General features: G+C 43.6%; 1 protein-coding gene across 9 annotated transcripts in view; it reads right to left on the bottom strand.

Moving 5' to 3' along the window:
- Positions 1-27855, bottom strand: part of LOC311504790 (shisa family member 6) — a gene marked incomplete at both ends in the record, with an annotated part of 66094 nt that overhangs the window by 9002 nt on the left and 29237 nt on the right. For 7 of the 9 annotated variants that reach the window (XM_084568080.1, XM_084568079.1, XM_084568077.1 and 4 more), the window contains one exon: positions 13954-13992. The exons of the other annotated variants lie outside the window; for them this stretch is intronic. In XM_084568080.1, the coding sequence (XP_084424206.1) occupies positions 13954-13992 (39 nt within the window). The remainder of the gene's footprint in view (positions 1-13953; positions 13993-27855) is intronic. 9 annotated transcript variants of the gene reach the window in all.

The following is a 27855-nucleotide window of genomic DNA, read 5'->3' on the forward strand; positions in this document are numbered from 1 at the left end:
GAGGGGGAGAAAAAAAAACGTGTCTAAAACAGGGCTGGCATACATTATTTATCACACACAGGCACTCTTATTCTTTTGAAATTGCATTATTTAAGAGTAAAGGCACAGAGACTGTGGGAATCTATGCACTCATCATTAAAAAACATAACTAAAATGCTTTCACCAGCAGCTAAACAAAGCAAGAACACATCTCCACCATTACAGCAACACAGACATTATATATAGTATTAAAAAAAAAAAAAAAAAACAGAATAAAATAACACATGTCACAGTTTTACATGACACGAGTGATATACGGGAATAAACTACAAATTCAGGCAGTGAAGGTTTTTGGGGTACATTGCTGGTGTGTGGTGTTTCTAGCTCACATCCTTGTGGAACTGTGTTTTTTGAATTCTCAAAGCAAGTCATCAAAAAAGCATTCTTGACTCTGAGAACTGATTATATTTCTATACATGCGAAGGATCAAGGGCCGATTGGAATTGAGAGTGAATATTGGACACTTAGATGGCTAAATAATTGCCTGCTTTAACACTAAGGCGACTCTTTTTCTCATCAGCTTTATGAACTGATACTGGTGTTATTAGCTTTCCATCCCAAGCTAAAGCAGGCGGAATTCAAAGTCCACGTGTTAGTCTTTTGCCAGAGCTTTCAAACTTGACATGAGTTTATACTTAAAGGGCCCTTTCCTCTGTGCAATAGTTAGCTGTCTGGGATAAAACGTTGACGAGCGAGAGTGAAACACGGTGAAATCTACGATTCAAAAGGATGTTTCTGCATTCCACCGCAAGACACATTCACACCCTGACATTTTGGAGCTTTGCTGACAGCCTACGGTGAATTCAGCAACATATAATCAAATTCTCAGAGTGTGCAAGCTTCAATGTCCAGCATCTAGAACCTAACCAATCAGATTATGATGCAGAAGAAGAGAAAAGAAAAGGAAACACCAATGAATCATAAGTTTGAAACTCAGGAACTCAGGAGAATTTTCAGGAAACGCTGCATTCCAGTTTATTTCAAACCTGGTAATACACTTAGGCAAAAACTGGTCCACCCTAAAGACAAACCACCAAGGCAGAAACAGAGTAATGTGGTGTCCGCTGTTCAGTGCAGTGAGGAGTGTACAGACTCGTACATTGGGGTAAACCAAACAACCCATCCATAAACGCATGTACCAGCACAGGAGAGCCAGCTCATCAGGAAACGATTCAGCAGTCCACCTACACCTGAAGGACAAAGGACACTCCTTTGAAGATAACAACGTCCAAATCTTAGCCAGAGAAGACCGATGGTTTGAAAGAGGAGTAAAGGAAGCCATCTATGTCAGACTGGAGAAACCTTCTCTAAACAGATGAGGTGGACTGAGATCTGCCATCTGTTTACAATACAGTTTTAACTGCTGTCACCAAGAAGTTTCAACCCCATTCACACCTTGAGACTGGAGACTCTGACTGACAAGGGTCATTAGAGCACCATTCACAGGGCAAGGGGACAGGGACAAACAGTCCTCCCTCAACGACAGGTAAGTATCTAGCCATTAATGGAATTAATTGTACCAGTTTCTGGTCATTAACAGAAACAAATCAAGCAAGTTTCTGATCACAGAGTTTCCTATTTAAACCTCTAACTTCCCACCAGTCCCTTAGAACTGAAGAAGCTACTCCGATGAGTGGTGAAACGTCTTTCAAAAACTCTACAAGTCCAGCTGCCTTTTTAAATGCTTTTTGGATATACTATAACCTGGATGACAGAGAACCTTCACAGACATATGTACCAAACACTGCTTGTCACGTGAAGACTAATGACAATACTGTGGGAATCTTCCTCTTTGCACAAGCAGAGCACAATCAGTGTGCTCAGGCACTCTCTCTCTATCTCTCTCTCACACACACACTCACACATACATAGCAGAAGTTGTGAGTATACCTTTGCACAACAGCCTATGCTGTCTGCAGCAGACTGCATGACTGAGTGGCTCATCAGGACAGGAAGGTATTTCTATCTTGGGAAGGGTAAATCCACTTTGGTTTCATTTCAAATGAGCTTTAAAAAGGAATTAGGAAATGTGCCAAAATGATCCCAGACCAGCCCGAATTTTGTTCAACCTCTCAACTCTAAGTTTCCCCGCAAAATATGGGCGTGAAACAGCCCAATCTGGCAGCACTGGACAAGAGCTGATATGAAATACCTCGTCTATTTACATTTCAGCTCTACAATTCTGCCAGCACTCGGCACGCAGTCTGACACACCTCAAACTGAGACTGTGCTGTCAGACACAGATAAAAAACAAGATTTTATTAGAGCTATCTCACACTGTGTGACATGCAAGCTTCATTTGTATATCAAGCGCTGGGACAGTTTTTGAAATTTACACCTGAATAAACATCCACCCAAAAAAATCCAAAATGAACAGCCTCGGGGTCCATGCAGAAGAGACACGTCTGGGGGGAATTTTGAAATACAACAAGTCGAGCCAGACTTGAAAAACTCCAGCAAAAATGTAGATTCTACTTCTGTCCAAACAAAACAGTAAATTAGAGAGAAAACAGCCAGAGTCAGTGACAGTGGTGTCATTTAACCTGTCCTAAAATTCTACACAGCAACGCTAAACCTGTTCTAACCATCCAGTTTTAGGAGGGCAGCTCTAAATATGGCATCCACTTATGTTTTAATGACACTGGTAATACTGGTACAGGGACCTTCAGGGTGGAAAGGTTTACGACTGAGCCAAAATACTGCTTAATGGACACTGAGTTAAAATCATTTCATCATAATAGATACTGCGAGTTCAATCTTCAACCCAAGTTGTCAACATCAGTAAATTACAATTTTAGTGACTCTGTAAACCTGTTTTGCTGTTATTTATTGAGTTCAAATTTGTGTCTTCTGTACTTGCAGTGCACTTCCTGGTGATGAATATGTGTCAAAGGTTTTGAATGTGTTTCCACATTTGCTTGCATGTTTTTAAAGTTGCCACCCTTGGAGCTCCCTGTACACACACTAGTCCTCATCTCTGGTCATTGCCCTATTTTCTGTCTCTTCTCATGCACAAGGACGGTCTAATCAGCGGTAACAGCCTGCTGCGATGTCATCTGGGTAAGCAGAGCCATTTCATTTTAAACTTGGAGAACAAACAACAGTTTCACCCAATCATCTCTCCATCCTACTGTGCAGGAGTGTTTGCGGATGACAGGGAATGTGATGCAGTGGCACGGGGCTCGGCTGGGCACCGCGCTGTGGAGGTGCTTTAGTTGAAGGATGGGACCTTTACTGAGCCCATTGTACTGAGAAACTTGATGAATGACAGCCATTCACAGCAGTGTGTAGGGACGTGTGTGAGCGTGGGCTTGTGTGTTGGTATGCGCAGAGCAGGCGGCACTAGATGGAGACCCAGTCGGAGAGTGTTGCCGTCGCGACACGTTCATTTGCTGTCTGCTGCTGTGCCTGTTTAAAAATGCATTACAGCCAACCGCTGAAACATCCATTTACATCTGTCACAGAAGTGAAGGAGGAGTGCGAGGCCCGACGCGCTCACATCATGGGTTTCAATATTTGCTCAAGCTATGGAGATAGATGGGATGTGTCTTCTGTGCGTTCCTTCACCGCCTTTCTCTTTTATTCACATCTGTGCTTAACAGCGAATCTCGCAGAGAAGAATGTTCACAGGCATCAGAGCCTGTTTCTTCTGCGTACATTACATGAACAGCATTGTAACATAGATTTATGTCTGGTTAGTTACTATTCAAGTTAACCTTTAGACGTATAGGAGCTTTTTTTTACATTGTGATGTGAACTCTTTTTTAAAGTTGAATAATTCTCAAAAAATCCCAACAAAAACTCATTCATTCATTTTCCGTAACTGCTTGTCCGGTCCCAGCTGTCATTGGGTCTCTTTTTGAAACGACTGATTATTTCTGTGTGTTTGATATTCTTTTTAACGTGGCTGCTTACTCCTGAAACTCTTTAGGTGGTGTAGATATGACTCTACAATAGTGCTTGATGTGGCTGAGTGTTTACACACAGATCCATGATATCACATCAAACTACAAGCAGATCTTTCAAGATTTTTTTCCAAATTAGGAAGAGGTGAACAGAAGAAAACCTGAAGTATTAACACTAGTGTCACGGGGCAGAAGTGTGGGTTTTAGTATGATTTGAATATTTTGTTTTATTGAATTTTAACCTTTGCATGCTTTTACTTGTGTTGTTTTTAACCATTTTATTTATTATGTTTTTAATGCATGCGTGTGTTTTTAACTAACTACTGCCCGTGAACACACCACCATTTGCACCTGGGAGGCTCCGCCCTCTCCCCGTACCACGGAACCAATCGGTAGCGGGGGAGAGTGGCGGAGGGGTATATAGAAAGGTACGACCCGGAAAAGAAAAAAAGGCACAATGGGAGAAAGACGCCAGAGGTCCGGCGATAAGATGTAAGAACACAAGGAGAACGTGATGGATGGATGGATGGATGGATGGATGGATGGACGGACTGACTGACGGACTGGGAACTGAGAGGACACGAGTCACCACCATGGGAGAGGAACGCCAGAGGGACGTCGTGGCGGCGTGAGGGGAGGAGAATGAAGAGGAGGCCGTGATCGAGCCGAGAACGAGGCGAAGGCAGCGGGTGTCCCAGCAGCGGGTGTGCCGGCCGCACGTATGAAGAGACCGCGGAGCGTTACTACATGAAGTTCTCGCAGCGGCAGGGCAGTGCGCCCTGCCTGGCGGGTAAGTTTCGCCCTATGGGCCGTCAGTAACGCTCTCGTGTGTGGTTGTGCGGCGGCACCTGTACCCGTGCGATGTGTGGACACCCGTACTGGCCATGTTGTTTCTTATCTTCCAGGTGTCAGCCGGGCAGCCCACTGCTAAGGGCCAGAAGAGGCGCCTGCGGCACCTGGAGCGGTGGAAGGCCTCCGTCATCTCCCCTCTGAGCCGCCTCGTCCCCGGTCTGGCGGCCATGATGGACTTTCTTTTTATTTTGTTTTAGTAGTGGACAGTTTTTAATGTTTATTTGTATTCTTTTAACTTTTGGTTTTAAAACCTTTTTAAGGTTTTAACGTTTTGTTCTTTTATTGTTTTTTATTTATTTTAAGTTCTTTTAATAAACCTTTTTGTTTTTAGTACACCGGCTCCCGTTGGTTTGCCGTCCTCTCTCTCCTCTGGTCGCTGTCAGCGTGCTCTCCCCCGATAAAATCACCAGTACCTGTGCATCCCCCCCCTTTCCCTTCAGTAGTAATAATCTCTTCTTTCATCACATCATCTCCACTTCTCATCTTCCCCTCTTTTCCCCCCTCGTTACAGAAAATGGCGTTGTCGGCAGGATCGGGGTAAGAGCACCTGCAGTGACTATGAGAGGAGGCGGCCATGTTGTATGCCGGTGTACCCTGATACACCTAGGTCAGAGTTTTTAGGACCAAGTGACTGTTTTAAAATGCAAGGTTGGAGGAACACGGACGAAGCTGGAAGGAACTCGGACAAAGTTGGAATGACCCCCCAGTGCGATGTGAAGACGGTTAATGTTTGCAGGGACTGCAATTATTAAGATCTGGGGAGATGTCACGGGGCAGAAGTGTGGGTTTTAGTATGATTTGAATATTTTGTTTTATTGAATTTTAACCTTTGCATGCTTTTACTTGTGTTGTTTTTAACCATTTTATTTATTATGTTTTTAATGCATGCGTGTGTTTTTAACTAACTACTGCCCGTGAACACACCACCATTTGCACCTGGGAGGCTCCGCCCTCTCCCCGTACCACGGAACCAATCGGTAGCGGGGGAGAGTGGCGGAGGGGTATATAGAAAGGTACGACCCGGAAAAGAAAAAAAGGCACAATGGGAGAAAGACGCCAGAGGTCCGGCGATAAGATGTAAGAACACAAGGAGAACGTGATGGATGGATGGATGGATGGATGGATGGATGGACGGACTGACTGACGGACTGGGAACTGAGAGGACACGAGTCACCACCATGGGAGAGGAACGCCAGAGGGACGTCGTGGCGGCGTGAGGGGAGGAGAATGAAGAGGAGGCCGTGATCGAGCCGAGAACGAGGCGAAGGCAGCGGGTGTCCCAGCAGCGGGTGTGCCGGCCGCACGTATGAAGAGACCGCGGAGCGTTACTACATGAAGTTCTCGCAGCGGCAGGGCAGTGCGCCCTGCCTGGCGGGTAAGTTTCGCCCTATGGGCCGTCAGTAACGCTCTCGTGTGTGGTTGTGCGGCGGCACCTGTACCCGTGCGATGTGTGGACACCCGTACTGGCCATGTTGTTTCTTATCTTCCAGGTGTCAGCCGGGCAGCCCACTGCTAAGGGCCAGAAGAGGCGCCTGCGGCACCTGGAGCGGTGGAAGGCCTCCGTCATCTCCCCTCTGAGCCGCCTCGTCCCCGGTCTGGCGGCCATGATGGACTTTCTTTTTATTTTGTTTTAGTAGTGGACAGTTTTTAATGTTTATTTGTATTCTTTTAACTTTTGGTTTTAAAACCTTTTTAAGGTTTTAACGTTTTGTTCTTTTATTGTTTTTTATTTATTTTAAGTTCTTTTAATAAACCTTTTTGTTTTTAGTACACCGGCTCCCGTTGGTTTGCCGTCCTCTCTCTCCTCTGGTCGCTGTCAGCGTGCTCTCCCCCGATAAAATCACCAGTACCTGTGCATCCCCCCCCTTTCCCTTCAGTAGTAATAATCTCTTCTTTCATCACATCATCTCCACTTCTCATCTTCCCCTCTTTTCCCCCCTCGTTACACTAGTGCAAAATCTCGTTACTGAGTATAGATGCCAGTGTATTTTTGGAAAATACACAAACCAGTCAGTTACCAATCACCAGTCATGCCTAAATATGTGTATATATAGTATATAGTACACACCAGGTTTCTGGGAAATGTCGATGGTCACTATTGCTGCAGCTTCCAGCCTCTCTGGCCACGCTGCCAAGTCATTATTAATAAAAAGGTATCATGTTCTTGAAAATAGGCACAGCTTCCCATCTTTGACTTGAAAGGATGGCAGAAAACACAGACACGGCCCAGTGCTCTGCAATTTTTCTCAAACTTTTGTCTCAAAGTCCGGCCTGAGTGGTCCGGAGAGACGGGCCAAGCTGAAGGACCCGCTGAGAAGAAGAAGAAGAAGATTGCAGCTCATTAAGAGCCCGGACAGCCATGTTCAGTGATCCCGCCGTAATCTGGGGACCAATTAACCGCATTCCAGAAAGAGTCTCAGCACAGTTAGCACCCCAGAAACTCCCGGGGCCATGAGGCTGCTTATCAGCACGGAACACCCCGGCACGCCATCGCCCTCCTGGCCCTCCTGAGCTGACATCGCAAAATAACCTCGGCACGCCATGGTGCAGCCCCAGAAACCTATTTGTCAATGATTAAGAGAGCTTAGAGTGGAGGGGGAGACCTCCTGGAAGCCCTCCTGTCAATAAGTTATTGCCTTCATCCTCTTGAACCTACGCATTAAAACAGTTTGAAAGCCAGTGCTACTGTCTAATCATCTGGTGGGTTGATTATTTGTGATTGACATGCGCTCCAGATTGTTGGGTTAAACAGGGTCCCTATCTAAATTGCTAAATGGCTGTTTTGCTGTCAGTCTGCTGATGACGCAGCTGTGTGTTTGTCAGATGGTGTCAGTCATATTTAATGGCTTTATCAACCATATACGTATATCTGCGATCAGTGGGTTGCAGCCATCAGCCTCCGACACTTTCTCCTGGATACAGTCGCCCTCAACCCCACGAGAAGATTACTCACATTAAATTTTCCCCTTTGCTTATAGTGTAAGCGGCCTCCGGAGAATACCTCCTTGGCAAGTTGGCATAATAGCATCCAGATGGCACACGAGTGACTCACTAATGTGACATTTTGCGGTGCCATTTTGTTCACATCACACTTCCAAGCATCACATCCCCATACAGCACACGCAGGGGAGGTAAGAGAAGGCATGCTGAGCCGGCCACAAAACACCCCAGACCCTGCGCCAAGGTTAAATAAGCATTTGAAGAATCGATTGCGGTCACACGCACGCCGAGGTTTCGTGGAAACCATCGAAACATTGATTTTCGAAATTTGCATTCCGCCCAACTGCTGAACAGCCACGTCATGATACCCAGTCGGCTCTCTGCGGATGGGCGTCGTGAGTGCATTTGGCCACAGTCGTTCGTGTTTCTATGAATAGGGATGTTGTGCTTGGAGGAGAGATGAGCGGAGTGGAGCGGTGCCAAACAGTCATCTACGTGGGAGAAAGAAAGGGGAGGAACATACTGCAGCTAACAAACAAACAAGGTCATCGGAGTGGTCGCCTGAACAACTGTGCAACCTCCAGAGGTCAGCTTTCACATGTCAGACCCAAGCACCAAAGGCAGCGTGTTCAAACATCTGGAAGACAGTTATAAATTAACAGGGAAGTATTAAAAAACAGATCTTCCATATTGACACAATATCCCAATGTGTTACATTCATAAAGGATGATTCTGCATCATATGTTTCCTTCAGTACCAATGCAGTGACGATATTAGCCTGATATTAGCACGCAGTCCGTATCTGGATACCTTTTCCAGATAGGAAATGTTAATGTAAATGTAAGGGTAAATGCACAAAGGACACACTGGGCTTGGAATATGATCGAATCAGCCATACATGGAGTTTGGTCGGGCTGGACTTGTACAGCCTGTCTACATTCTGATGAAAAAATAACTCCCGGATATTTAAAAGGTCACCTCATTTGCCACTTCCTGCTAACTCAAGCAAAACCAACAAATTCTACAGGTAGTAACAGTAGCTTTAGTCCAACAGTGGGGAGAAAACTGCTCCCTTGACACTGGACTGTCATGCGTGTCGACTACCTGCCCGCCCTGTCTGACTATTTAACATCATGACATTGGATCAAGTTGTGGCCACAATCAAAGCAATTCACTCTTTTATTTTAATAGCAGGTGTACCCGTCCATCTATCTGCATTGCTCTTCAGTGGCTGTCAGAATTTTGTCATGACTTTTGGGTGAGCAGTCTTTCTAATACAGGTACGTATCTATACAATCTTATACTTAAGCAGTTTGTTGAGTAAAACCCCCTCACCTCACAGAGTATGCGTGAAATAAACAAACTCATGTGATGGACACCATCATTAGACACCACCGATAGCAAGTTTGGCCCCATACTAGAACGTGGGTCCAATCCTAACCACACTTCAAATCATCTGTGTGATGCATAAATCAAGCTTCTAACTGCGAGTTAGATTTTGGAAATGAAATCCTGCCGGAGTGTATGCATTATGCACAAGATGTGAATAAGCATCTAAATGTAAGAAGGAAAAAAAAAACACCTTCCACTGCTTTAAAAATACAAACCGGGAGTAGATATGAAAAAACAGTGGCGGACACGGACAGAATTCAAAACACTGATGATGCAGACAGTCAGGCACAACTTAATGGAAACCCTAAAGGCTTGGTATCTCACAACAACACAGAGAAGGCAGAGAAGGAGAGAGGGGAGGGGGGGCAAGTAAGTAAAGGACTGGGGAGAAGGAAATACAGTGGACGCAGGATGAAGCGAGACGGAAAGCAGATAAGAGAAGGAAAAGTATGAAATAGGAGGACGTGGTGGGGTGCTGGGATGGAAAGAGGAGAGAAAAAGCATCATGGACCAGTGGTCACATGGCACCCCTCAACCCCTCCACCCTCCGACTCCACGCAGCACCCACCCCCAGATCTATTAAGGAGCCATTCTCAACTCTCTGCTCCTTAAGACATCCCTCTCTAAGACCAGCAGCCCTGCCATCCTCTGTCAAGTGGAGCTACTGGACTTATGAAAGGCCCACAGGAGGAAGAGAAGGTGGAGGTGGCGGGTCACGGGGTAGTGAATGTGTGCACTTTTATGTATATGTGTAGAAAGTGTGTGACAGGTATGAATGTGTATATCTCTGTCTCATCGGCTCAGTTGACAGCCCAGTGTTACCAACACGTCCCTGCACTCTCCTCACGGCAAAGGAAGGGGAGGGAAGGGAAGCCACTGTGGGCTTGACATTTAACAACTGACAAAGAGTGCTCACATTTAATCGCTAAATGTTAACTGCCATAATAGCCCCACTTCACTCGGTTAGTAGGGGACAAAGCTTTCGGCCTCTGGATGGAAGTAGCTCCCACCTCCTCATTGATTTCGCCGGCAGAGCAGGAGGCTTAACTCTGACCCAAATGTGGCGCTGGTGATAATGCTTATAAGTTATATTTATAGCACTTCTAGATCTGCTAATTTTAGCTTCCACGGCTCATTCTTAACTGACTGGCTACTGTGAGTCAAAGTGTGAACTTAAGCTTAAAGTCTGATTTCAGCCGACAAAAGGCTTAACCCACATCTTTAATTAAAAGTTCATGAGATCCAAAACCGCTGGAACAAAAAGAAGAAGTGCAAACTACAGTGTATAAGGAGCAGCAGTTGTAAAATAAAAATTGTAGACCTTCTGTAACCCAGTTTGGCAAGGCTGTCTTAACATGTCAGCGAAGAAAAACTGAATTTGAAACATGTTTTATTAAGGAAATCTGACCTGGTGTAGCATTACACAGCATCTACTGATGACATGACTTTTGGTTGTGGAAAAATCTAATTGAAAATAGGCTACAATCTTTGTGTTTCTTTCAGCCTTGCCTTAACGGTAAATATCTGTCCTCCAGCCTCACAGCAGTGTGCTGGCAGAAACAGCAGCCATGGTGTACGGTATGTGCAAAGCCAATGTTAACAAAACTAAAAACTAGGAACAATGTCCTTCTATCAGCCACAGGAGACACTCATAGTATGGCGTATGTGAAGTTAGTTTTAAATCATCTTAAATCCATCAACTCTCACGCAAACAGTTCTTTTGTTTAAGGCACTTGGGGGGAACTCCAAACTGATCATTGCACACACTAGTTACGCTGACAGGGATGTGAATGTTGTTATCCTGGTTCCAGGAAATGTGCAGGACATGTGTTATCTGGCACTACTTCGCTGTGTTCACCAGCTCGCAGCTAACGCTGTCTGTTTGCCATTGTTCACGTATTATTATTGATCAGTTAATAATTCAAATTCTACTTGCACTCGATAAAATAAAAAAGAAAAATCCAAAACTACGAGAACGGTGTAAACATGAAATGTATAAATCATATATGTTATATTTATTACCAACAACTAATGGGAAAGAAAAATATGAAAAGCTCATCATTATCGGCCAATTCTGCACGTTTACCTATGGCTCCCACTTCACGAATGCAATACACATTCTGCTCATATGATTTGTATTGCTAACCGTGTGTATACCTGAGGTCTTCCAAAAACAATAAACTTCTAAATTGCTGTGCTTGTCGTGCCGATCCAAATCTCATGTCTGCTAATGAGTAAAAAACTAATTACGGTGCGTTTTGAATTGGTCGAAATTAATAGCTGCACTGAAATCCTCCCATATCATTATGCATTCTCAGATAACTCAGTTAATGAGAGGCGCTACAGCTGCAGCTTGCAAATAGTCCTGTGTTCTTCCAAGTGCAATAAAATCCAAGCCCGGACTGTTTCCGTCCACACTGCCAGTAAGTATCGCTCTTTATCTCATAACACACAATCACCCCCAAGACACCAAAGGCCAAGTAGTTACTTGACATGTCACTGCCTCCCCTTCTTGACAAATGTGCCATGATAGTCTCAGCAGGGATGGGGGAGGGCAAGAGGTTGAGATGGACTTCATATCCAGTTCATTTTGAGATGTGATAGACAGTGAACCCACGGTCGACTATTGTGACCCTTTGTGTTAAAAGGCAATAAGAGATCCATTTTATTGAAGTAGTGCTTCATGATGCTCCTACGGAGGTTGTCTGCCTTTTACTCTGTTCTCTGGCTACAAAGCCGAGGTGACTCACTGGGGTTTGAGGGTAATCTTTCCTGAAAATCAAACAGTATGGCATTTTCATGGCATGTCACATTGCAGGAATAACACTCCAATGAAAAAAGGCCACAGCTCTCAACAGTTGATTGACATACCAACCGACTCCATTTGCAGGCTGTTGAAAAGCAGACTTCCTTTGAGAGGAGGCGGAGGGCGAGGAAGAGGTAGAGGAGGAAGAGGAGGGTCCGTATATCGTAGGCAAGGATAAGCACAGATTTATCTGATGTCTTCTTAAAATAAAAGAAGTAACATCATCAAAACTGCCTTTATCCATGCCTTTATAGACCAGCCCTCCTCTCCACTGAGACGGACAGAGTCGAAGAGCACGCACACCATAGAGGTTAGGACATTCAGTTCAGTAGAGACACACACAGAAAAGTGAAACAGTTCAAAAACATACATTTCAAAGGGCAGGAAATAGAACAGAGGAGTGAAATGAGACCAGTCGGGTGTTAAGGCACAACACAATAAAAAAGAAATAACACAATGTGGGCCAGCTGCAGCAAACATCAGGAGGCACAGAACATTCTTGTTTACATACAGCATGTCCTAGTTTAGTTATTTCTTTTCATTAATTAGACACAAACTCTTCTCATAGAGTGGACTTTCTACTTTAAAAACAAAAAGTGAAGCGCGACTTGAAATAAATCCTCTTTACAATGTTTTCTTGAAGGCAAGCCCACATTACAACAGCAGTGATTTCAACAGAAGCGCATAGGGGTGTTACGGGACGTAGGCGCTGGGTTTGGTTGACTGTTGGTTAGGCTACAGTTTAGTGTGAGGGAAACGTTAACAGTTGTTGTTATCTGGTTAGTCCCAAGGTGTTACTGTGCACCTTGTGAATAAGAATGTTTCTTCATAGACATTATGGTTAAGTTACACCAACACTCGACAAAGATTGGTGAATTGGACAAAATACAGTGTGCCTATCTATCCACTGAAGCTGAGGCATCATTATTGCTGGTTTCAAATGGAGTCGTGTTCACTGTGTTGACAAAAATATTTGTGGAAATCTTGGTTAAGGAGTTCACCAGTAGCAACACCAGTTTGCTGATGTTTTTAGAATGCTGGGTTGCAAGTTAATATCTTGTAATTTAGTCTTATAGGGGTTTTATTAATAAATTTATGTCCAAGGAAAACGTTGATATTCCCAAGCTACCTGGTTGTTAGCTCGCTAAACTGTTTGTTGCATCACACCAACAGTGATTGGTCGAGTAATCTGTGTGCACGACTTCACGAGTTCCATTTGAAGGCAGCAGTCTGGATAATGGACAATTTAAAAACTTGTGGGAGTTTAATTAACTGCTGACAAAATATTTAATCCATGCTATCAGCCCTTCTATAGAGCATCGCTGCTACTTTTCTGGCAACCTCTTCAGCTAAACTGTCACTCCTCCTCCTGGCTCCTCCTCCCTGCATTTTACTCCAACCAAACCAAACCACAAGTTGTTACTTTTATGCAAAACAAATCAAGGAATATAAATGTGCTAATTGGATTGTTGGTTGGTGCATTTTAGAGTTTTGTACAGAGCCAGGCTTTCTGTTTCTTGTCCTTTGTCTAATCACCTCCTGATTGCAGGTCTACCTGACATTGGTGTCGTTCTTGGTAATAAACTGACATAGCATATATCCATATGTCAAACTCTACATTGAATAATTAATTAGGAATATGCTATGCTATGTCTGAATAACATACGTTTGAATCAATCGTTTACCAAACCCATGTGCTTTGTTTGCGTGCCGTTACACCCCTAAAACCAGCAGACACAAAAACCAAGCTGCACTCATCACACAGACAGGAGAGCTAAATGTCAAGGGGAGAATACACAGGTTAGATATATAGATAGATAGACAGAGGTCAACGGGAAGGCACTGCACTACGATTAACACTCCAGGTAGAAGCTGCCTCCAAACACTGATCACAAACTTGGTCTTTCTGGATATTACCACTATTAATAATTAACAGCTCCATGAGACAAATGCATAAATCATAAAGAAGAAGTGGTTAGAGGCAACTTGGACCCTTGAACAAAGAACAGCCATCCCTACCATGGTGACTCTGGGAGCGGACCGGCCAATGTTTTTCTCCTAGAAAACAGAACCAAGTGGTTATTTATTAGACTGAGCTCCTTCAGTGGTGATATAACAGAAAATGCATACATTCACAATAGCAGACATGTTTACAGGTAAAATTGTCATTTTTTTGACAGTGGGTACTCTCCTACTCCAGCATTAAACAATAAAGCAGCACAATCACTTCATATGAGGTAAAAACATCTTCTTCATGAGCCCCTACGTGTTACAGCAACAGACAGGTGGACACACGTAGTGCAGGAGGCTGCTGGAAATGAGAAAAATTTTAGTGCTCACATATCGATTGTGTTACGTTTTATCTTCCCATCAACTACTGGCTGATGCCACCTGACACCATGACACAAAGCTTTAAGTCACCTCTCTCTCTCTCACATAGACACACACCCGTATTCTACCATTAAGCGTAGGGGGTTAGACAGAGAGGAGCTGGGATCTGAAGATGAAAAGAAAGAACTGGGGTAGGAGGAGAGGAGAAGAGGATAATGAGAAGAAGGGGAGGTGGTGTAAAAGTCACTGTTGTTCCCCGCACCCTGACACCGCAGGGCTCCAGCCATGCAGCACTTTGATCCATCACTATCGATTTACCATCAGCCTCTCATCGCTGCTGCCTCCCACACAGCAGCACACAGCTACGGGGATGCGTTCCCCGGCTCCGGGTCTGAACGGTATGCACGGCAATACGCTTTGACCTTAAACCCAGTGACCAAATGAACTTTTATAGCGCTGAGTGCTGAGATGGGAGTGTGGCTGCACTGTACTGTGGATACCCTGATGTGCACAAATTGCAGAAATCTCCACATAAGTATACTGACAACAGCGGGAGGTTGACATGAAATCCCCAGTGAGGGAAATATGCAAACAGCACTTCTTAAAAAAAACGCTAAAGCTTACATACCCAGCAGAGAAAGGGCGCACAGTGTAGACTGTTATATTACATCTACTGTGGAGTGTACTGCATTTATTTCTTAATTCAGAAAAGCTGCTCTCATCCAAACAAGAAATTGGGCTATTTATGGCACGTTAACACTATCAGACTATTAAGAAAAACTACTAACCTCTTGGTTTGACCAGCAGCTGTAACATTTTATAAGTACAAGTACATTTTTGCACTAATACAAAGGGAACAATCTGGAGGTTATTATGCTATTATGTTGCTGGTGTGGCCAGCCTGAGATCAGATTGGCCTGTATGTGGCCAGTGAACTAAAATGAGTTTGACACCCTTGCCCTAGAGGGTCGCAAGGGTGCTGCAGCCTATCCCAGCTGTCATTGGAAGAGAGGCGGGGTACACCCTGGCCATGTCTCCAGTCTATCACAGAGCTGATGCAAAAAGAGACAAACAACCGTTCACACTCGCATGCACACCTACGACGAATTTAAGAACCACCAATTAACCTACTCAGAGCCTTAACCACTACGCCACTGTGCCACCCCAAAAGCTTTGTGCACCTTAAATAACAAAAGCTTGCATCGAAACTATTTTTTTTATATATATATCAAGCACAAGTGATTATGAATAAATTCATTGACCTGACCTGTTTCTATGGTATGTTCTTTGTTGGCTTCTCCTTCTCCTTCTTCTTATAAAAGGGCCGTTAAATGGAATACATTCAAATCTCAGAGAGAAGGAGAAATTAAGACAACACACAGCCGCTCACAGCTGCCTGTGTCTGACATAAATAACGAGCTTGCGGGTTCATAAGAATGAGAAATAAACTAGCTCATTAGAGCAAACATCTGTCAGAAATGTTTGATGTTTGAAGAGGAAATGCATCACAAAGACAAATATTAGAATGGGACGGGCTGATTTCTGCTGAAAAATGGCTAATAATGAGCCATTTATCACTTTTATTTTTAATGAATTTGGCTAAATGGCTTCACGGTTTGATCGGCTCTGAGCTCCGCGTGCGGCGGCATTGATCAGCAGCTCAGGGTAACCCCCTCTGGATATATTATGGCCGTTTTGACCTCGTGAAGCAGCGAAATCTGTACTCATTTCGCATTCGAGTAACAGGAAAGACCGCTGACATTAACCTCTTACCTCACTATGTTAAGTTAGCAGAGATTCCTCCAAGACAACCTTGAGCTTTATTCCAGTCAATAACTAATCGATGGCTTGATAAATCCATGAGACATGTAATGCAAGGCCGACGTATTGATGGTTTCTGAGTGTTTTCCCCCAGAGGACACACTCTGTCATCTCCTGCATCTTTTGTTTGGCCCCTGCCTGCTGAGGGGAGGGGGGGATAATGAGGACGATGCAGACATATTCCTCTAGCGCGGGATGTTGTGGACCTAATGAACTCCGCGCACAATTTAAAGCATGGGAAAATATGTAGCCGCTGTAAACCTTCGGCTTCGGCAGCTGCAGAATATATTTCCTTTGCTTTATTCGAGGTAATGCAGGTAATTCATCTCTTTGTAACCCTGCTGTAAGAGCGGCCTGAGTCATTTGTGGTCTTTTACGCATCACTTTGCCGGCCTGAGTGTTCCTGCACAGCTATTTAGAAGGAAAATGTGACGGGAAACCTTGATGCCCGAGCATTAGTTACAGTTCTCCTGACTCGACATTATGCTGCGTATTTTATGATGTGTGCAGTGTTTTAGTCAACAGAAACTTGTAGGGGTTGAAGAGCGCTACAGGCAGATTCAGCGTTTCCCCTCGGCACTGCACGGGCAAACAATCACCTCATTTCACAGCGTCGCCATGTAAAGCAGTCAGTTGTTTTGACGTGCGGTTTCCTTGCAATGCAGGGGGAGGAAATGAATCGAAAGCTTTAAAACTGACTGTCAGTGGAGGGATGGGATTTATAAAAATGAGACCCAGACCGGGGTTAGAGACACCGTAATTGTAGTTGGCAGCTCAACAGTAAACAGCACTGGCTATGCTCCTTAATAGGAACAGGGCTGTGGTTTTGCAACGGCAACACCTGCATTTATTCAGCAGGAGAGATGTTGGCTCCAACATGCAGAAATCTCTGACTTTCTGGAGCAACACCCACTGAGGGGAAAGACGGCTCGCGAGAGAAATTCTGCAGAGAGGTGGGTGCACTGGGGAGACCTCCTACGCCGGGCAAATCTACTTGCCAGCATGGCCACCATCAGCACTTAACAATGTTTGCTCAGACACTCAGCCCAAGGTAACTTGCCCTACAAAAAGCTGCATTTCCAGCCACCCCCAGCCCCGGCACGCCTTGACATATCAGCAGGGCTATCTCCCAAAATCAATGGTGTGGAGTCAGCCCTTTCAAATGTCAGCCACAAACGTGTCATGTGTTCATAATGCACACAGACCCGAGCTAAGAGGAAATGTATGAACCTTAAAGACGCAATTTTCGGCTACACTTGTGTTTCCTTCCAACTGCTGTGTCTCGCTCATCTTTACCAGGGAGTGTTTACAAATGACACGCTAAATCTCCAACCAACAATTAATGCTGTGGGTTTCATTGATAGTAATAGCACTTCACTGACTCCAGGGGATGCTGCCATACTGTGATGTATGTCGCAATAAAGCTAAATGTTTTTTTTTCGTGACAGCGAGATTTCGTGTATCCTTGTGTTTCACATTAACACTCAATAAGTTTTTGCAATTTTAGCAGGCTGGGAGCTGAATCTGCGCTCGAACTAAATTAGAATTAATTCATCGCCACCAACGGATTACAGTTAATGTGCTAAGGCTGATCTTTCAGTGAATAGTAGCATGGAGAGCAGCTGTGAGTCAGGGTGCTTCCGTTTTACTACTTTACTACTCTGATTAACAATCTGAAAAGGCAGAAGCCCACATTAACGTCACGATCCTTTAAAGGATTAGTCTGGTTTGTTAAACTTTTTATGACGACGTTTTAGGCACGATTTCCGCTGGGTTTAAAATTGATACTGATGTCTTTGTCAGGCCAGAGTCGTTTGGAAAAGAATAAAAAAAACGGTAAAATGAACTCTTTTTTTTTTTTTTTTTTTACAATTATCACGGACTTAACTGGTCCCAGTTTGACCTGCTGTACTTGCCACAGATCAGCTTATTACCACTAAGGTGTGTGGTCCACTGCACCACTCATTTGTCAGCGTGTGAAACGAATCCCTTGTGTTAATTCGCAATGAACGCTTAACTTAGTTATTACCACGTACAATTACAGTGCATATTGCAAGAGCAGGGCAGTGGGAACAAGACTTGATTCTTAAAAAATTCTCCACAGAATAAAGGGAGTTAAGAATTGAACAAGGATCCATAGCATCCTGTAACCTTCATAAAGAGTAGTTTATAGAGGGACCACCTACTAATAGCTGCTTGGATTGTAGCGAGGTCAGCCATCAGAGCGCAGCGCTAATTTTCATACTATACTAATTCATATTCATACTAATTTGTTTGCCTGGAGACTATGTGAGAGATGGTAGGAGTAGAGTAGGACCCAGTGGCGGTTCTACATTGAATTGCGCCCTGGGTGTGACCACCTGCGAGCGCCCCCCCCCCCCCCCCCCCCCGCACGCGAAAAGAAAAGAATATCCATGAATTACAAATTTAAATAAACATGCCCTTACACGCTAAGTGTCTGTCATTAGACACTATACTAATCTATCTTTCAGGGAGGAACAATTAGCTCCTTGGTTACTGCCTCGAATTCTATGCTTGGCACACTTTTAGTTCTGACTGGTTAAACTATGTTTTGACACGAAATAGAGTTGTAGCAAATGGCAAATGTTCATCTTTGAAACTACCTACAGATATGAAAATTCCGTTGGCTAGTTACAGGACCCAACGTGATGGAAATAAATAATAAGTGAACTTGGAACAGTTTTGTTGCAAAGCACAATCTTATGGTGAAATTAGATCTGGTGTTTGTTCAGACGAATTACTGTTGTATAAGCATTGCGAGCATCGTAGCAAAAAGGCTAACAAACGTATAGCACCAGTTAACATTAGCCCTTCATTCATGACATGGATACTGTAATCATACAGAGAGAACATAGCATACCTTTATCTTTTCTTTTTCTGTCCATCTCTGCTTTTATTTGACACTGGACAATCAACATATTTCCATCCTCCATCGCTGTCACTCACGACCAGAAGTCAAGACTAAACCAGTTCACCTTGGTGACCACATAATCGTTTTGTATTACCTATTTTTATTTGGCCATTTCACACAATTCATAAATACAAAAACGTGCAGAACTTATAGGCCTGTATTTATAATATTATGAATGAAATGTGCATTATATGGAAGAAAGTCAAGGTGTGACTGACTTTAGTCCTTTTATACAGTGGACCCCCCGTCCGTCCGTCCGTCCGTTCAATTTGGGAGAGACCCAGGTGAACTGCCCCCCCTTCTGACACACACAGCTTCGGTGCACGGCACCTGCTCAGCAAGCAGGGGCGCCTGCAGCTGCAGGGGGCGACAATTTGCCAGTTCCCCACACAGATATGACAGATAATAGAAAACCATGTAGCGGTGCAGATTTATTTATTTATTTATTTTCCAAGTACTCGTGCCGCCCCCCTTGTGTCATGAAAAAATGACACAAATGACACAAATGATTATGTTCGCCCGTGCCTAAAACCGCTACTGGCGGTAGGCTAGAAAACTGGCGAGTTTTTTTTTTTTTTTTTGAACGCGCTCGTGCGCCCTCACATAGATTGCGCCCTGGGCGGTCGCCCACATTGCCCATAGCAAAATCCGGCCCTGGTAGGACCCCTCTGGCCATTTAGTGTGGTTACTGCACCAGCTTGACTGAGGATTATCACAGTTAAGTTTCTTTGATCCAGCTAGCATGTACTATTGCAGCCAGAGCAAACATATATTTACTAGATATATAATGTTCTTTGGTCTTTTATGAAGTCATTTAATTCCGGTGTTCTGTTGGTTCTGTTTTGCGCTGCTGTTTTGGATCAAAGTCTTTGCTGAGTGTCATTTCTTTGTCCTCAAATCAAGACAACGACGTATTTCAAGTCAAATTTCTTGGAGGTAATTCTTGCGGGAAGTATTCTGCAGTTTTCAGCTTAAGCAAGAACAGATTGCAAGAGTAAGAAACATTTTTTAATTTAAATTTAAATTAAATAAAGAAAAGAACATGTCCTCGCTGTGAATGGACTGGCTTTTCCCCACAGTACATATATGGAGAATTTGTTTCATGGCTAACATGGAGGAAACTTTCATTGGAGACGTGACGTGTAATCACTGTAGTAAAACATAATCATCTATATTTGTATATATTGTCTCATATTTGGCCCTTAAATGACAATACTGAGCTCAACTTTTGATTTCCAAAATGTGCATTTTTATTCTCTTCCTCATCTGCCAGCTCAGTTGCTGATTTCTTTCAATCAACACCTCACTGAGCGAAGACACGCTCGGTTTCTTGCTTTGCTAATCACGCCGCATTAGCATATTAACAAATCAATTGGCACGAAGGAGTGAATCTCTCTGTACCTGTGGCAAAACACTGGGTGTAATATTATGTAGCGTACTGAATGTGTGATTTGTTTTGCACCCCCACTATCACCACCCCTCACCCGACACACACACAAACTCACACACACACACACGGTGCTGCTCCCCTGCTGGGTGTGTTGGATTGCTATCAGTCCCAGAGAAAGCTGCTTACATAACCACGCTGCCAGCACCAGCCCACGTCAGCCTCCATATTAGATGATAGCATCTTTAATGGCTTTTTGACAATGTTGCATCTCTGTGCAGACGAGGCCACTTACGAGCGCGTGTGTACGAGAACGAGGGTGAGTAAGTGATGTAAAATAAGATGGTGTGTAATGAAAAGGAATAAAAGCGAATGATGCTGATGGGATTGTTTAAGGAGGGGGAGCCGAAGCTGTTTCGTCAACTTTAGAAGCAAAATGTAGTTCTGATCCTTTTTGTACAGAAGCTTATGCAATTGTTTAAGACATATTCTCAGGGGCTTGAAAATAACGATGTTAAATATTCATGCTTAACTGGTTCAGGGGTTGGGATTGTAAAGCATGAAAGCCGATCGTGACGCGATTAACAAAAGCGGAGTACAAAGTTGCCAGAGTTTACCAGTCTTCTTGCCAGGGAGCGAAAAAAAAAAATAAAAAAATCTTTCTTCATTAACTCTCCATCTCATACAGCAATCCCCCAAGCTGAGATAGAGCAGGGCGAGCAAGCAAGGGAAAGATTAAGAGAGGCAGAGTGAAAGCAAAGATTTGATAAAGAAGGGGAGAGTCTTATTTCAGTGCTTCACACGCCGCTGTATGATCAAAGTAGAAAATGCTGTTTTAATTCCAAGAATCATATCTCATCTCCTGTCCACCAGCTCATTTTAGAGAATTATGCTGCAGGACAGAGGGGGAGAGAAGAAGGAGAGATGGAAGAGGCACACAGACCAGGACTCCAAAATCCAGCTAGACTGCATACACTCAATATTAAGTAGTGACACACTATATATATATAGCTAACAGCTCTTGACCTGTGATGAATGTTGGAACGGACAAGGGTGACCTTTGCTTCAACCCTGATGTATTTCCCAGTGATGCGGACCCAGCAGTGGACCAACTAAAATGTCAATAGTGTCAACAATGCCAAAGCCACTGCAGCCACACATCTTCTGTTTTAACACAGGGTGGATGGACAACAATGCACTGGCTTAAAGGGCTTGGGTTTGGAGGTATTGTATTGGCCGTCAACACATTAGCATGCAATGAGCTCTCTTATCCTATCACACCATCCAGTTCTGAACAAAACCCAATTCACTCCTGAATTTTACTAAATGTTTTAATACTACTGTGTTTTAATACCAAATGAATGTCCCTGAATGAACTAGCAGCATTCATTTACACTGTAACAGATTAGTTTGGGCAGTGTTTAACGCCCCCACTTGACTCCGGCAACAGTGATAGCAGCTGATGCCTGCCTCACTTCAAAAAAATCCACAATAAAAGCAATCCCCTAAGTAGATGAATGGCCACAGGACAACACCTGATGTCAGGCTGTGCGGCACCTACGAGCGCTGAGGCGTAACCGTCCCAAAAACAACCCTCCCCGGCTCTGGCAGCGCTTGTATTTTTACCCAGCGAGCAAGCGGCAGACACAGATACCTGCGTGCAGCGCGTACTGCCGTCCATACATTACTCCTCCAGCTCCCCATTCAACAGCACAATCAGGCTCAGCAGGGGCTCCAGTCTCCAATCATTACAGCCAGTTAATTCTAAACTCATTAACAATGGAGCCGTAACAATAGTGCGCACAAAAGCAGAAGGTGTGGGTGGATTGCCTTCACGCAGGAAAAAGACAGAGAAAGAAATGCTGGGTTTTTCATAATCAACTGTCAGTCATTTGCTAAGATAAAGGCTTCTTTAAGTCTGCATAGGGGACAGAAGCCCACTGTTGCAATTTAATTACCATTTTGCTGGAGTTTCACAAAGGAAACCTAAGTATGCAGTGTCATGACTACGGAGGATTGGCTTCATGAATAGAAATGTGTTTCTACAAAAGACAGAGTGGAGAGTTGAATTAAAGTCTTGACATATTCATTGAAAGTTGCTATTTTTCCGTCTCCTCTGGCCTCCTGGTTGAATAAGGAATTAAATGACAGGCTCTGGATGAATATTAACCAGTCATCCCCGTACTGGGAGGATATTTTGGTGACCCTTCATCGATTTTTTTATTACTCTTTGTTTGGTTTTAGACAATTATTCAGTTACTATAAGTTAAAGAGTCAATTTCTTTCCACTGTTAAAGATTCAAATAAACCCTCCAGAGGCACGTCACTGTCCTGGATGTGACAGAGAGTGTATCCTCATTCAACAGCAGCCTCGCGAGCACAAAAGCTGTCAGCCCTTGACAAGGTGTGCACAATTTGCTGCAGGCACGACTTGAAGTGAGTGAGACGAATCTGAATATTGATTAAGGCCATTTAATCAACCTCGACACCTACTGTATGTCAATCTCCCAGCTAAATCTAGTGGAGCACAGAGGCCTCGCGAGCGGAACAGTGGCCCAAGGACACCGCTCTTTTCTGTCACGTTTTAATTGCTGTTGGCACTGCACGCCGTGACTCATGGTAATGAGTTAATGAAGTCATCGAGATTTAGCGAGCGGCCACGGGCTACGGGCTTCCTGCTGAGAACAGCGCACCATTCAATATGCCTTTATTAACATTTCAGAAAAGTGCCAATGGTCACTGATCACAGCTATTGTGATTAATTCTGTGTCCTGCCACATCAGATTGGAGGAAGTGGACTAGGTGGGGTTAGCCATGTTGAGAAGAGGTCTATGGCACAGTATGAAGGCATTTTAACGTTTCATCATGACTGGATCTCACAGGGAAGTAAATCCTTTTCTCTTTTGGGCTTTCTTTTCTCTTCGGTTCACATTTGTCACACTATAAGCAGTGCCTCACCCCCCTTTGGAATTAATGTGTCTTCTTCTCCCGGCTGTAGAGATAGTCTGTCGGTCGTTAGGTCAGACCATTGTTTTGTCTTCCACTGAAACAGAATGAATTCCACTGGTGATTTTCTCATTTTTCTTGTTGCACCACAAGCAGTCTAAAGGTTTCAGCTTTTCTTTGAAATATCTTAAAGCACTTACTAAGTGCATTGTTATAAAACATTAAAGCTGCTTAACAGCAGACATGAGCATTTAGCTCAAAGTCCCGCTGTGCTAAATAGACCTTTGTCTCCTCCTCTCTGAATCTAACTGAACCACTTTCCACAAGTTTTAAGAGCTGAACTAAACTAAGTTCACGGCACTGTTGGAGGGAACTGGTGGGTGCTGGTGATCTTTGCACACATGTGTCATCATCAGGCCTCAGCCACAGCTAATATTTTCGAGTATATATGGACACATTCACAAAAATCACCATTCCTGTGTGCGTTTGGGTTGTTAATAACACACAGCACACTACAAAATTTACAATTACAGATCCTGTGAAATGAAGAAAAGCAGAGCCGACCACCTATTTCTTCTAAGTTCTCAAAGCACTTAGGTTACGGGGAGCACCAGTTTACAGCTCATTAATTTTCTGCAGTGAAAAAGTAGATAACGTGCAGCCCCAGAGATGCTAACATGACAATTGGTAATAGAGGCTAAGTCTGGTTTGGCATGGGTCAACCACTATACAAACAGATCACTAATTAGAAATAATAAAACACAATACAGTACTTCCTTCTCTATGTATTCACACCCTAGCAAAGCACTAAGAGGCACTAAACATCCATTTGACTACATCAGTCCTTAAGAAAGAGAACTGGAGAGAGGACTGAGCCTCACATGTTCTGACCAACATCCAGTGTGCAGTTGAAACTCGTGCGTCATCAGCCTCAGCTTTGCTGGAGAGTGGCAGATAGAAAGCCACTCACATGACAGCTACAGTTTGTCAGATGCCACACGGGAGACTTGAAGTTCGCTGGAAGAAGCTTCCATGGTCTGATGAAACTTCTCCAGTGTGCTGAGCACTTTTCATAGCCGTAGTGTACTGTAGCTTTGAGAACACTCAAGTCAGGTAATAACACTCATCACTCTCAGAAAGTTTTATGGGTGATCATTTAGAATGTGTCCCTAGGATAAAGTTTCAGGAAAGACTGTTCACTGTTTTGGAAATAATCCACACTTAGAAGATTGCGATTGCTTTAAGAAAAGATACAAAGTCCATCTAATCTTGAAAAACAGTGACTCAACCCGCAACAACACAGGAGCTGAAATAGGCTTTGTGGAAATGTATTCCTGTATCATTTCAGATTTGATGTAAGGTAACTGGTTAAAGTGTCTGCAGAGCCATCAGTATTCTATGTGAGCGGCTGAGGTAAGGAGAGTTTCAGTGGGAGGCAGGAGAAATGTCTGACAGAACCTTCCTCCGATTTAATTAAGTAATAACCCTCGCTGAGAGAAAACCTGAACAAGCCGAGAGGAAAATCTATAGAATTCATTTCCAGAGATGCGGCGGCAATTTGTTCCAGAATGACAAATATTGCGTTCGTTAGATGTCCATAGTTGGTCATTTTGCTTTGTTTAACTGACACATTAACTCTTGTTGAGAGAAAGTCTGCCTGTGTATATTTTCACTCTGCAGAGCCTTGATATCGTCACCTAGCTTAGGTTTCCTCCTGATATAGCCAATCCAGGAATCCTCACGCAAATATTTTGGAGGACTAACAACACGCTGCATAATGGAGACTCACTTCGGAGGAGAGGGCAGGAAGAGGCCAGCCTGCAGACTGAAAGTTGATAGGGTGCAGGACTCCTGTGGCTGCACGCGAAACGTTTCCCGCTGTGCAAAATTAAATTTGCACGGCCAAAAACTGTAACACAATGAGCTTCAAATGTGCCAGATTTCTAAAGAAAATCTCCTGCTCACCGTCTCCAAATAGATCGGTTAGCTGAGGATGCCTGCTTATGACTTATGTTTGCCCAAAACGCATCGAACTCCATGACAAGCAGTTATTTGATGGTGTGCAAGCGAGGCGTTTTTTTTTTTTCCTCTCCTTCCACCATTACTTTTGATATCATGTGGGGAAACAAATTGAAAGATGACTGAAGTGGAAAATGACTGTTAGTATATTGTACCTCTATATAAACCGGGGATGCATCGTAATTATGTGCCGGAGCCAAGCATGGAATGTTAACCTGGGGAGACGCTTCAGAAATGCGCAACACGTACATGTCGATAGATGAAATACAATGGGTCTTTATGGGTGCGTTTAATTATTACGTTCTGCAGCTCTGGAGCCAGCGTGCTCCCTCTGCCTTTGACAAAGCGTCATATTTCACATTGGCATGCGTTTCAGTCAAATGAGAGCGAGTCAGGTTGATAGATCGGGGGTCTGCAGAGATGATGCATTTCTACTGTGATTGCTTTCATAGCCATTACTCACAGCATAGGGTGATTAGTAGGCCGGCGGCTGACACCTCTGCTTGCGCCTGCGTGACGGAGCCGTCTCATAGGAGGGTCCAGTTACCTCTGCCACAACACTGATCTCTGATTGCAGGGCTCAATCAATGGGCCAAAATAATGGATTATGTGCGTTCCTATCAATCAGCCTGTCAGAAGCAGGGAGTCATGAAGGACAGACAGCAGCCGGGCTATTTATGAAAGAGGCTGGAGGACTTTTGGACATATCGCTCAAATTCTGTCTCCTGGATGTCATCGTGTTACCTGTCATAAGTATTTTTGGGGGGATATGTCTGTGCTAACCTTGACTAGCCTCTGCACACAAAGAGGGAGAGAGAGGAATAGCAACAAAGTGTGGCCATTTGACTGAGTTAACATGAACCCTGACTTAGAATTTATACATTTAACTGGTCAAAAAACAAACAAACATGGATTTATATTATTTGAATGAATTAGAAAGCAACTTGCTTAACCTAGTCCCAAACTGTGTTGAGCCGACTGACAGCGAAAAGCTTTCATTCATGACCTTTTTTAATATATGGAGCAAAAAAAAAACGAAATGTTTCAACACATCACATCTCAGATTTGGTGTCAGTTTGATGAATTTAAAATTTGGACAGATGCGTAAAGGTTAATATTTGCATTTTTCTGTCTGTATGCTTATATTTCAAGTAAAAAGCAGCAGACCCCGTGTTGGTGTCCTTAGAAGCAGGTGTAATCAGTTACCCGCTATAAGGGTTTGTAAGTAGTGATTATTGGGTTTTTTAAATGTTGACTGCCATGATAAAAGAGGATCTTTTAAAAAGTCAGACTATTTCGACCAAAATTCAACTTAACAATGACTCAAATTTGCACCCTCATAGTGAAGCTTTCATTTGGTTGTATAGAGTATACGTGTGATAGTGTAGATGATATACAATTGCTTCTGCTCCATTCAAACTGCTGAATAAAATTCATTTAGAACAAATTAGAGTACATTAGTGACGCCTTATTAAATTATTAGAAGGGAGTTACTTCAAAGAACACTTACATAAGACCTGCTGTTTTTTAAAAAAAATATATCCGTTAAATCTACTAGCGTGGGAATGTTGGGCCTATGAAATTGAGTGGACTCATTGTGGAGTGGATTGGAAAAAATTACATTTCCTCAATTAGTGCTCTGAAAATGGAGCCCAAGATGGCAGCCCGGAGGTTAGTGCATTGGCTGAGATTGTTAGCCAGCTCAGCCGTAACGCCCTCTGAAGTAGGCTGTGCCCTTGGCTGGTCCTTTTCCCGCGGTGCCTCAACCAAAACAGCCAAATTAGACGAGTCTTTCACATGACCCTAACTGCGTGTCAGTTGCTTTCAGATTCCATTTGGCGTCACAACAATGCACGCTGTGGATTTTGATATCATATTTTTCAGGCCATTAATTGAAAAGCAAGGTATTATAACATCAGCACAACCATATAGCCACCAGTCTGCAGAATCAGTTATAGCTAAAAGGCTAATGAGCTAGCTAAAACACTTGAAGTCAATGAGCCAGCAGCGCTGTAGATATCATCCTCTGGAAACACTTTCCTTTTTTTTTGCCATATTTCCCAAAGGGTATTGTGGCAGCTGCATGGCTGATCCCTCCTGGTTTAATTTAATATCTTCATGCTTCCCTGGACTGCGGTGTCTGCCAGGCAGACCACCACTGTGGTCAGGCGAGATGTGGAGGAGGGAAGAATGAGAAGTCAGATGGAGTTTGGGCAAAAAATCTGGTGCAACTATCCTCTTAAGGACAGAGTTGGACGGTTTGGATTCCCTACGCTGCTCAGGTGAGTTTGAGCACTCAGAAGTAATTCTTGAGATAATTCAATTTAACTTCCAGCGAGCAAATATTGACTCCCTCTTGTAAACATTTAATCTTCTTAGAACAGCCGATTCTGGGTGATGAAAGGACCAAATACTAATTAAAGTGGACTACTAATTAATATTTGAGGTGATTAAAAATGTAACAACTCGCGTCTTGCCAGTGTTT

This window comes from Chelon labrosus (assembly GCF_963514085.1).
Source record: "Chelon labrosus genome assembly, chromosome: 19".
In the NCBI taxonomy this organism is placed as follows: domain Eukaryota; kingdom Metazoa; phylum Chordata; class Actinopteri; order Mugiliformes; family Mugilidae; genus Chelon; species Chelon labrosus.